General features: G+C 44.2%; 1 protein-coding gene across 1 annotated transcript in view; it reads right to left on the bottom strand.

Moving 5' to 3' along the window:
* Positions 1-12,530, bottom strand: part of LOC102382057 (canalicular multispecific organic anion transporter 2) — a 361,044-nt gene that overhangs the window by 106,478 nt on the left and 242,036 nt on the right. Inside the window, exons 28-34 of the mRNA XM_014518064.2 lie at positions 9,149-9,300; positions 5,277-5,386; positions 3,789-3,922; positions 2,124-2,194; positions 1,749-1,827; positions 1,513-1,634; positions 217-561 (exon numbers count right to left, since the gene is read on the bottom strand). Of these exons, the coding sequence (XP_014373550.1) occupies positions 217-561; positions 1,513-1,634; positions 1,749-1,827; positions 2,124-2,194; positions 3,789-3,922; positions 5,277-5,386; positions 9,149-9,300 (1,013 nt within the window). The remainder of the gene's footprint in view (positions 1-216; positions 562-1,512; positions 1,635-1,748; positions 1,828-2,123; positions 2,195-3,788; positions 3,923-5,276; positions 5,387-9,148; positions 9,301-12,530) is intronic.

The following is a 12,530-nucleotide window of genomic DNA, read 5'->3' as shown; positions in this document are numbered from 1 at the left end:
GGGCCCATCTCTAGCGCGCAGAACTCTTTGCACCATACCAGATGTGAAGACTTGGTTGGGATCTCTACCTCAGGGCATATCTTTTGACAACAGATAGTAAGGAATACAACTCCCAATGCACCATACACCCAGTCCTTCATCACAGAATTCGTGCACGTCCTCTATTAGCAAATAGGCAAGCCAACCCCCTCTTCACCCTCCACCAGAGATCCTCACCATAGGATAAAATAATGAGAGCTGAGAATCCACCTTGATTTGCATGGGATTGGTACATCCTTTGGGGCTCTCAGGCCTATCTCCACCATTACCGCCTGTCCACGCAAAGAGGTCCGAGGAAGGGTGTTGGCCTGGAGCTATCGTCTTCATCTCCATCTCCAGCTCTGCTTCTAGCTCCGCTTCTTCCTTAGCTTCCTTGTTGCTCTCCTCCAAGTGTTTCATGAGCACTGCAATCACCACATTCACCAGGACAAACTGGGCCGTCAGCACAAAGGAGACGAAGTAGATGGGTGAGATGACTGTGTTGTAGCAGGTAGACTCCTGGTCACAGTCTCGTAGTGTGTCCTGGCAACAAGGGGGAAAATAAGTTAACTGGGAAATCTCCAGTCAGTCGTGTGGGATCCGTCCCTGCTGGATGAATGGATTATTTTCTAGTTGGCATGCAGAGGAGACTAGGCTCGCTGCATGAAAGATTTTCAGATGTGTTTGGAAAGACAAACCATGCACCAACAAAACCTTGACCACAATCTTGGGTAGTATTATCCCAAAGATCAGACCGGCAAGAGAAGGCAGCAGTAACAACAGTAACAACATCTGGCCCTTTTTTATAAGTAACGTGCATCGTATTTCTCATTGCCAATAGGTGTAGCAGTAATAGCCGGGTGAGGGCACAGGGGTGCAGAGCAAAAATGTGTGCGTTGGGGAAGAGGAGGCATTAGAAATACTGCCCTGTGCACAGGTCCAAAGAAAACTCCTATTTTCAGTATTTACAGTAGATACTGGCTACCTACTCCTTTAACCTGTTCGTCTTGGCTCCTCAATTCTCTATATCTTCTTCTACTTGTTAGAGACTCTAGACTCCTTTACTAAAAAACCCTTAACATATGCTACTCAGTTGAGATAGTCTCCCACTCTTCCAACCATTACCCCAGGAAAAGCCTGGGAATATATGATGTATCCTGAGGGCCTGCAAACGCAGGCACTACTGCAGGGGTGGGCAAAATGTAGCCTGGGGCTGGATGCTGCCCGTCAGACCAGTCTATCTGGCCCGTGGGGCCCCTAAAAGTTTAGAAAATTAATATTTATCTGCCCCTGGCTGCCTGTCATGCAGCCAGCCCTCGATGGCTTGCCAAAAAGCGGCCCTCCACCCAAAATAGTTGCCTGCCCCTGCACTACTGTGTAGGAAGGGGAAGAAGAAAATGCCAAGTCCTTCTATCTACAGACTGTCACCGCTTGAGTGCCCCCACTGATCTTGGTTATTGTTTTGGAGGAGACAGACAAGCGAGGATCTCTTACCTTCATTATCCCATTCCAGTTGTCTCCAGTTGACACTCGGAAGAGAGTCAAAAAGGCCATCCCAAAGTTTCTAAATGTTGCATGCCGCCCAAGCCCCTCACAGGGGTGAGTATCATTGCATTCTGTGAGATCAACCAGAAGAACCTCTATTAAATGCCCGCTCTCTCATATGTCCCCTCTGAACAGCGACATCCCTTCAATTCCTGCAACTGTGATGGAAGAAGTGAGGAACTCACCAAGATCTCCAAAGAGCTCCACTCCAAGAGCTGCAAATATGAAGAACAGCAGCATGAAGAGAAGACCCAGGTTGCCAACCTGGAAAGAGGGGGAAAAAAAAAAGAAAAAAAGATGTGGGGCGGGGAAGAGGAAGACGAAGACATTCACTGTTTTTTTTTCCTTCAGGCCAGTTTCTTGCTAAATCCTTTAATCCAAAATTTAAACTGCCTGACTGAAGAAATGACCCTAATAAGAGGTAGACAACATCTCAGCTTGCACCTCTAAAAGGAAACACATGTCCCTACTGACAAAACAGAGGTAGAGAAGAGCATCCCTGTGCAATAGAGAGTTAGCTCTGGACCTGGCCAGATCTCTCTGATAAGGCAGTGGGTTACCTGAGGCAGGGCTTGCATGACTGTGTCCAGCAGGGCTCTCATCCCTACAGCCATCTTCAGCAACTTCAACACTGCAGAAAATATGTGCACAATATTACTGCTGCAGCATTAATGTGGAGACACAGATGCATCCCTTTCAAAACAGCCACAGATTATAGAGATAGAAAGATCCGCTGAGCATGAAATTATGTCACACTTTCTCCACTAGCGACTTGAGTTCAAGGCCTTGCTATAGAGCTCTAGGTTGTCTGAATGCTGCTAGGATCTGGTACATAAAAGCATCCTGCATTCTGAGACGCCAGGAAAGAATCGCTGCTCTCTCTCTCTTGCTGAATTGGGCAATTTTGACACAATGCTAGGAATGTAAGAATGACCTTTTCTTCTGACGGTGACTATTGCCACTGAGTGAAGTAACCAGGTTTGGAAAGGTCATGCACCAGATGCACATTCCTTTCAACTTCTGCTTACAGCTAAACAATTACCCAGCCAAATTCATCCCAGAGATTTCAGTGGTGTTTATCCTAGGAAAAAATTGGTCCATTATGTGCGTCTCCAGTGGAGTTCTTCAGTTCAGTGCTAACACGCACGTCTAGAAATATCTTCTTCCATTCTCTGACCTCTATCCTTTTCTTCCTCTAGCTACCTTTTGAGTGGTATCGCTGCTTGATTTCATGCGTGTTATACATACTCTTTTCTACACCCCCCCCCCCAAAAAAGAGTTTCCATTTGGAAACTGCATACACTCTACCCTTTTGAAATGTACCTAAAGTGCAGAAAATTCACCCTTCTCTTGAATTTTTCTTTTCAGCTTCAGCTACATTTTATCTAAGTTCTGTTCTTTATTTTCCTCAGTTATAACTTTCATAATAGTACTTTTGCACTACAAAAATGCCCTGGTGGGTCATCCCTAAGCAGTTTTCAAACATTAGGAGTCTGAGCACTCGCAGCTCACGCTGACATAATCGGGAGTCTGCGTATGCTCTCAGTTCTTTTGAAAATTAGACCCCAAAGCAGTACTGGCCTGGGTGTAGGCACCGGTTACTGTGGGGCAAAGTAGAGGCAGATTTTAACGCACATTATCTGCTCCCCTGTAACTATCCGCATGCTTGCTTTTACCTTGCAATAAAAGGAAGTTAAACCATGATGATACCCTTAGCCCTCAAGCCTTACAAAGATGGCTGGTGTTTTTACCATTCTGAAGATACAGGTGGTGCAAAGTGAATGAGACAAGTTCTCCCACCCTGTAGGTGAGAAGGTACTGCAGTAAAGGAGCTTCACTTTATTAGCCATCTTGTTTCATCCAGTCACTGTAACCCCATGTCAACCCCCACGCTTTGTCCTGAAACCCCCATTTGACTCCCGGGTATTTGAGACAGGCTTGATTTCACCGGCGTGCCATGTTTTTGCTTTTCTTGGCTTACCCATCAGTTGCATTTCTAGTGAATTATCCTCATTTTTTAGATCTAGATCTGTGCAAGCTCTTAAGAAATACAAAGCCCAGCTCCTTGGCTCTTCTTTGTGTTCCTTTGTTTACAGCTTGTTGATGCCAAAAAAAGCATGTTGTGACGGGGACGCACCGCACGGTTATTACCCAACATAAAAGCATGCTACGGAGGGCACGCCGCACCTCAAATAAGACCGACTTGTGCATTGACTCTGTCTTACCTCGAGCAATCCTTAGGACCCTCATGATCCGGATAATAGTGGGGTTAATGGGCAACGATGCATTCACTTCGATCTCTTCCAAAGTTATACCCATGATAGACAGCAACACTATTGCCAGGTCTAATTGGTTCCATCTGAAGACAACACAAAGTCAAGCTTAACATACTAAGGGTATTGGGCAATGGGTGCCTTTTTATTTTTAGTTTTTTGGTTAATTCCAGTCATTTCAGTGGTTCTGTTACTCACAAACTCAAATGACTCCTGAAACATTTCTGAGGGGTATACAAAACAGCTGTTAGGCTAGAGAATGAACCAACTCTGAAGGCCTTGTTCACTCGCTGCAACAAACAACGACAAAAATAAAACTAATAAAAACCAAGACCGATCCTCATGCCCAGCACAATGCAGACATCAGGCAAACACCTGCACCCTTCATTCAGCCATTTTCCATACAAAGAAACTCACAAAGCTCAACGGGACTTTTGCCCGCGTAAAATCGGTGGGGTTTGACCTAGTTATTATATCACAATCATGGGGGACAGGCGGAGTGGTACCAGCGTGAGATGACAGTGAAAAGCAGAGCAGAAAGATTTGTGTTAGATCAGATAGAAAGGTTGATCACAACACTGATGGCAGACTAGTGACATGTAGGGGTGAAATGATTTCCCCAGGTACGTGAAAGTCTGACATGCTCTCAACTGTCATCTCGAGGAAGAGGAAAAGTGAGAGAAGAAAGGAGTAGGGAGGCAGCGTTAAATGGATAGATATCGTAATTCCTATGCTAACAGAAACTAATGCCTAGCCTTCCTCCAGGTCTGTAAATCACATCACAGGACCTCTCCAGTGGGGGGAAAGATCTCTTGTATGCTAATATACAAAGAATACCAGACTAGATATAGGCCCTATGCTACATCCAGGGATCTCACAAGACCAATACATCAGCAGCACAAGTTATCTGTCAGCTACAAGTATGTAAGTAAGAGGGTGCAACTGCACACGAAGCAGCAGCTTGCACCGATCTGCTCTTTGGAGGCTATGTAAGGAGAGGCCCCATCCCTGCTTACACTGGCACGCTCCTTTTAGTTGCCTCTCTGCTTATGAAACCCTCCCTCAGGGCCTGATTCTTTCAGCACAAGTCGAAATGAGCTCCACTGAGGTCATTAGGGATACGCTCGTATCAAACATGCGTGAGATGAGAACAAGCCACTCACCGTGAAAGTTGCACTCATTTTGCACACCCATGGAAGCCAAATGAGTGCACTTTGCCCTCCTTCACACACTCACATCATTTCTCTAAATCAGGGCCTGATTCTCCGCTCGCAGAATCACACCACTGAAGCTGTGCTGGTGTGACACTAGTGCAGCGAGAAGAGCATCAGGGCATAAACGCACAGCTTTCACCAACATCTACATCACTGCAGAGTTTGGAGCCATTATCTCTGGAGACCCTGCTGCTGTCACAGACTGGAAGGATTTAACCTTTGTTACCTGTCTTGAAAGAACCGGCGAAACCCAAAGGCAATCAGCTTGAACACCGACTCCAAGACAAAGATGACAGTGAAGATGTAATTGCAAATCTTCAGTGCTTCATCAAGAACCTAGAATAGAGACACAACACTGAAGTTAGATGCTAACTTGCCTAGACAGTTTTGCTGGTAGCCAATGTGCCTTCTTCCTGTTTTATGCATTAAGAAATGGAGCCAAGCCGCACCTATGGCTCAGTTTGGTGTGATGGCTGTCCCGCAGAAACTTAGCTGGAAGAAATGCTTCCCCATAGGTGACTACAAACTGTAATTTTGTCTAGCCCTTGCCTAGGAAAAACAATTTTCCCAAACACAAAGCTTGTGTGTTGCTAAAGCCCCACATGAGCCTCCACCTTGTTATCAGCAATGCAGGCTATGGTTTGGGAAACATTTAAGGTGCGTTTAGATAAGAATGACTAAGCTAGAAATAGAAGCACTTGCAGGCTTTAAGAGATGCAAATGCCTTTTCTGCCAGCTGTTTGCAGGAGGGTGAATTTGATTCACAGTGCGGGGGAGGCAGGCTAAATCACCCCTCTGCACCAGTGCAAGAGGCACAAGTTGGCTCTGAGCTTTCACAAGTTGTGTCCCAGACTACAAGACATGCACAGGGCAGGCTATTGCATTTACTTCTCACCTAACATTTTTGGCAAGGATGGGGAAAGTGCCAGGCAATATTAAACTCTCAAGTGTTTCTCCTCCCAGCTTGTGCCCTCTGGCTGTGACAACTACAGAACAATCAACTGCTCAGTAATGTTAGGGGTAGTATTATCCCAGAGATCAGACTGGCGAAGGCAGCAGTAACAGCATCCGGCCTTTTCTTTGTAAGAACTGTGCATCATATTTCTCATTGCCAATAGATGTAACAGTAATACCTGGGTAAGGGACACTGCAGGGGTTATGTTGTTAAATTTGTTGATACAACAGTGAGTGAGGTGATGGTACACTGTGTTTTACTGGGAAGTAATACAAGAGGTTGCCATGGAATGGACTTTTCTTCCAAGGGGCCTGTAAGGTGAGAGGTGCTGTTGCAGTGCCTGGGTTATTCAGTCTCTTCTAAAGATCTTAGAAAATGAGGGTTGGAAGGGACCTCAGGAGGTCACATCTAGTCCAACCTCTGCTCAAAGCAGGACCTTCCTCAATTAGATCATTCCAGCCAAGGCTTTTTCTAGCTTGGTATTAAAAACTTCCAAGGATGGAGAGTCCACCACCTCTCTGGGTAACCTGTTCCAGTGCTTCACCACCCTCCTAGTGAGAAAGATTTTCCTAACATCTAACTTGTATCTAATTTCCTAATATCTAAACTTCCCTTGCTGCAACTTGAGCCCATTGCTCCTTGTTTTATCATCTGTCACCACTGAGAACAGTCCAGCTCCATCCTCTTTCAAACCCCTCCTTTCAGATAGTTAAAGGCTGCTATTAAATCCCTTCTCCGTTTTCTCTTCTCCAGACTAAATAAGCCCAGTTGCCTTAGCCTCTCCTCATAAATCATGCGCCCCAGCCCTCTAACCATTTTTGCTGCCCTCGACTGGACTCTCCCTAATTTGTCCACATCCTTTCTGCAGTGGGCGGCCCAAAATTGGACACAGGACTCCAGATGTGGCCTCACCAATGATGAATAGAAGGGAATAATTGATCTGCTGGCAACACTCCTACCAATGCTGCCCAGGATGCTATTAGCCTTCTTTGCAACGAGGGCACACTGTTGGCTCATCTTGATGCAAATGACCTTGATTGGATCTGGCCCCTGGGCAGAAAAGGACTAAAGGGAAGAAACCAGGAACCTTACTTCTATATTAGGCCCCATCAGAAGGACAGATGCTTGTTACAGTGTTTGAGCTGCCATCAATGCAGTCCTCCCAGGCCTATCTTGGCAATCAAACTGAAGTTTAGCCTCACTGCTGGCCTTGTGCTCCTGTGAAAAACTAAGCCAGTCTCTCAGTAGCAAAGAATGCCCTCGCTTCATAGACAGTAGTTGTGATCTCTGGGGCCCAGTACTTATATTCCTATCACACCCCTCTCCCCACTCAGGCTGTGGCTTCAGGACCCAGTTTTGCTCCAATTATTAATCAAAGAGAAATTGCTTCACATTGCTACTGAAATGCTTCCCTCTCTGGGGAAGAAAGCTGCAACTATTAAGAAGCCCATTGCAGAACTACAGAAAAGTTTAACTCTGTGCCAGGGGGAATGTGTACAGCCAAAACCGCACTGGCAGAATGTAATTAGCCAAAGCAGAATTTGGCCAAGAGCTGTTTGATTAAACTGCTTAGGTCTCTATTCATATTGCTGCACTACTTGCAAAAATTGCTGGTCATTACTCAGTAGTGACATGCGCTGGATTTCAACCAGTGACCTAATGCCAAACGCCTCCATCCATATCTCATTACCAATTTCAGCATCAGTATCCCGGGGAGCTGTGATTTGAGATCTCAAGTTCTCAAGAGCATGGATCTGTTTAAACATCTCCGGGATGATAATCACAGCGATGATCAGCCATCCAAGCTGGAATTATTCACTTGGGCCCTGATTCAGCAGGCTATGTAAGCACATGCATAACGGGATGCAAACACGCAGCGTTCTTCACCTCAGTGGGACCTAGGCTGGGCGTTACTACCATACAGATTGAATACCGGGGGCTTTGATACAGAATCTGACTTCCCTAAGAGGAAATAAAAGCATCTAACATATTTATAACACAAGCACAAACGTCGCTATGATGTGACTCTCATAAGTAACATACCCTAGAGTAATTCTAATACAAGTTCCTTAGCTAACAATCTATTTTTCAGAGGAAATAACTGAATCGTGTAACACGTTTTTCTGTATATTTAAAGGTGACCTGCAAGGAAAAAAGAAATTGGGCTTGTGCCTTTTATTTTCTTGGCTTCTTTATGATGGGCTGGGAGGGTATTGTTTTCTCCTTGGGGTTTTTTTTGTTGTTGTTGTTACATTAGACATTCAGGTTTAGCCTAGCCTCAAAGGATAATTCACCCCTATTGTGTATTGTATCCATTCATTCTGAAAGTGGCTAATAAAAATAACTACAATTTATACTGCAGAAGCGGCCATTTCCATCTCATTCTTACGCACGCGGTGCTTGGCATTTCAGTACAAGTTGTTTTTATTATCAGAATATGCCCAAGACTAAGGAGTCTGCTATATTAATACATTAACTATCTGATCGCTGCAGGTGTCAGCTAGCCTCAACTCCAGCTAGAAAGTCAACAGTAACTCCAAGTGCTCAGTACCTTTGAAAGCCAGGCCCTACCAGTATGAGGCTGCTGAATATACTGGAGGAATTACTGGGGTACTCAGGCAAATCTCCCACTGGCCATGTTTTCTTTTGGGGGAAAAAAAGGGGCATTTTATATAAAATGTTGGAAAATGGACAAACATCCAGCTTAACCATTTCAAAAGGGGGAGGGGAGCTTCTATTGCTCAGGAGCAGCTCTCTAACCCCCTGAATATTAGGGGTTCAAATTAAAACAAAGCTTTGGACTTAACAGCCTTTGTCATTGTATGATTTGTATCAGTGCCAGGTAAGAGCTGGCGGCGCTGAGGGACAGAGAGATCAAACGGCCTGTCAAGGTGTCAAAACTAGGAACAGAAGCCAGGACCCTGGGCTCTCACTCCTCCACATTACCCACCCAGTCTGAATGGCTACAGCTTCCTGATCCAGATCAGCATGGCACTGACCGTGCAAAACCATCACCCAACAGCCGCAGGTTTGACAAACCACGTCGGCCCCAGGCCTGCCCTTCTTTGGTGTTCAGTGAAAGGAGAGGAAGGGCCTTTCTTGTCCTTGCAACTCTGCTCAGTCAAATCCCTGTCTCCCGGTACCTTGGGCTGCTGGTAGTGCTCCATAGCCATGGTGATCACGTTGAGGCCAATCACACCCGTGATGAACAAGTCCAGGTAATGGCTCGTGCACATCTGGTGGATCAGGAGCCGGAAGCGAGAGTAATCGGAATAGTAGGGTTTACACTGCGCTTCTAAAGAGGGAAAGGCAGAGCAGGTCATTTCTCTGGGTCTCAAGTGCTAATTCATCTTCACTTGCTCAACTCCAAAATTTGATGCATTTCAGATTGATTGCAATAAGGTTTTGCATTTTTGTTTTCTGGGCAGCATATTACTGTCTTTAATACATACCAAGGCTACTATCAGTTCCACTTAAACACCTTCAACATGACATGCACAACACAGCCTTTCATTATTAGGGGTGAAGTGAGCACAACGAGCACAACTGTAGGTTTAAAGAATTGTTTAATTGTTAGGAAATTAAAAAGCTCTATTTTTTAAATTAGCCTCTTCCTCTTCCAAGTATCCAAAGAGCAAACTGAATGATCAGATATCATGGAAGGCTTATATTAACAACAGCTTCAAGAATATGGGGACTTCAATGAATGGTCTGATTTGGAGAGGTAGTAACGAGCTTATATTATGTCCTTCGCAGTACACTGTGGACAGAACACAATTTAATGCCTCAGTTGTCACAGCTCTGAAAAATATGGTCCATAAATAAAACTGATCGGTCATTTTTAACGATTAGAAAATAATGGTCCTCCGTTTATAGGAGGTTACCAAAGCATCGATTTCACTGTTGGATTCACTTCCATGTTCAGATGCATCAGGATGACACATGCTCTTTAGACCTCGAATGTTCCAGAAGATAAACTAATTTACTCACCTAACCTCTAATGAAGAAATGCCAAGGCCGAGGATATAATTCAGCACAATTTCCAAGGAGGCATTATAATGCAGATTGAAGTGGAAAGGACTGTCTTGAATATGTCAGAGCATAATATTACTCTTGTAATTAGATGATCAACTGGTTATGAAAATTATTGAGCTGTGAGAATTACATGCCTTGGTATTTGGTGCTGCTGAACAAATAGAGGGTTTGATGCATTACTCCAAATAGGACTTTGCACAGAAGGAAGCCGCAGTGTAAGTACAGGTTCTGGCTGCCCCCAGGGGAAACTAATTTTAGAAGATTAAATTTTGCTGGGGACAGTGTCCGCTTTGTTGATGGCTTTGACTGCAGAGTCATTGGCTACAGATTTAAAGTCATCATGTGCTTCTTGCTTCATAACTTGTGACCTTAAAATCACAGCATTTTTTTTTGTGTGTGTTTCTTCCGCAGACAGGCTTTTCCCTTGCAGCTCAGGGATGGGAGAGACAAATCATAGAGCAGTTTGTTCGGTAAGGATTTGGAACTCCCCAATTTCTGCTTTAGTATCATAAAATAAAAGACAGCATTAATTTTCGCTTTCCGATCTGCAGTGTGCTGTAGGTGATCGGTACTGAAATGCAAAAGCATACTATCGAAAAAAAGGTCTATAAAATGAATTTTAATGCTGAGTCTATTGAGCGCTTACAAAAAGGCAGACTAGTGGCTTGCTGACTCATAGGGCTTCGTCACAGATTTCAAAATCTGCATAAATCTCCATAAAGGCAAGATATCCTGATCACATTATGCTAAATTATGAGTAGCAAATTAACTAAAATGTTTGAATACAATTAAGTTAGGAACAGGACCTATTTATGAACCAAGTTCGAATTTCCAAAAAGAAACACCATCCTAATTAGATCACTTATTTCTTCTGTATTTATGTCGAAGTCTCATTCAAAAAAAGGAAAATGTTAATGTTTCTTCCCTTGCTTGCAGTGGCTTTACTTATGAATAATTACACTGGGATTCAAATGTTTCAGCTTTGATTGGCAGGTGATTCCAAATCCTACAGAATAGCACCGAAGCTGTTAGACTATAGCAGGGATTTACAGAGAGATTGTAAAATGTCACCTGTGCAGGAGATGTTGCACCTGGATTAGTTACGGCATGACCTTATAATCAGGGTTGCTAATTGTCCGTATATTTGCAAATTGGTTTCTTTTTACCTTTTGGAGAACGTGCCCCTCCGCTTCCACAAAGTCAAATGCTTTTCCTGACGGAATTTGAAAGTTGGCGTCACAGGCAAATCTTTTACATTAGTAATTTGCTGGCAGTAAATAGTTTATCCTCTGCCAGTAACTTTATTAATAGGAGTTTTGTCAACCCTGTTTATGAATCATACCACCTCTAGTTCTTCCATTCTGAACATGCTGGTCATGCATATTAGTGGAATACCAGTTATTACCTTGAAATGAACCACAAACAAAAATACCATGCTGCCTGTGGGCTACAAATTAATAGCTACTGTATCTAGGTAGGCAGGGAGCTTTTTGAACAGAGGCGTTGCTTTTCTTGCTGATGACATAAATTAGCCGTGTTTAAGATCATTTATATAGACTGGTGTATGCATATGTCATTGCCCATATGTCATTATCCAGGCGTAAAGTCCGTGCCGCCTATCAAACAGCATTGTTCATATTTATTGCAGTAAAGAGCTAAACAATACCAACACCTTGGGAAATACAGACATCTGTTCAACTCCAGGTGGTGAACCTCACAACTAACACAACACCACATTACTGTACTGTTACAATACACTGTGTCAAGAACAACAAGAGCTCCAGATTAGTCTAGGTTATTATGGAAAAAGGTTAACTGGCTTCCTGACCCACACAGAATTAAAGTGGGGAGAAAAAGAAAAGAAATGGAAGAATGAGAATGGAAGAGAATGGGGAGATGCAGCAAAAGCCTATGACAAAACATCTAGCAGGTAAAACAGGGTCTAAATCAAGCTGCTTCACTGTGGGAAAAGAGAAGGAAAAGACAAATATTTTGAAACGGTTAAATTGGAAAAAAAACCCCAAACCTAACAAGCACACTGGGGGCTGGGCAATTGACTCTGAGCCTGGGGAGGTGGATGATGCTACAACGGGTCGAGAGCTGGCATCAGAGTTCCCTTTTTTTCCTTTTAGACTAGGAAACAGTGCTCTCACTTCACTTGTCATGGCCATGGGGATTTAGGTGCCCAACCCTTGTTTTAGTTGACCATATGCATTGGCCCCTCACTCCGTGCAGTTTCATGAACAGGGGTCCCCATACCACTGTACGTGCCATGCAGCGGGGTCATATTGGCACATGATCCCCTCAACAAGAGCCTGGAAGTGGAGCACAGAAGACAAACAGGTGCAGGTTCAAGAGGGCCCTTGTTATACGTTACTGTGGAAGTGTGGTTTCCCTCGGAAAAGTAACTTGGCAAAAATGGCATGAGAGGATTGTGGGTTTATTGCCGAATGGGGATGCAGGCAACCAAGCACGTACTATCTCAGCCCG

The sequence above is a fragment of the Alligator sinensis genome, unplaced genomic scaffold (genome assembly GCF_000455745.1).
Source record: "Alligator sinensis unplaced genomic scaffold, ASM45574v1 scaffold876_1, whole genome shotgun sequence".
Lineage (NCBI taxonomy): Eukaryota > Metazoa > Chordata > Crocodylia > Alligatoridae > Alligator > Alligator sinensis.
Note: the sequence above shows the minus strand (reverse complement) of the source record. Positions and strands in the feature narration are given on the sequence as shown.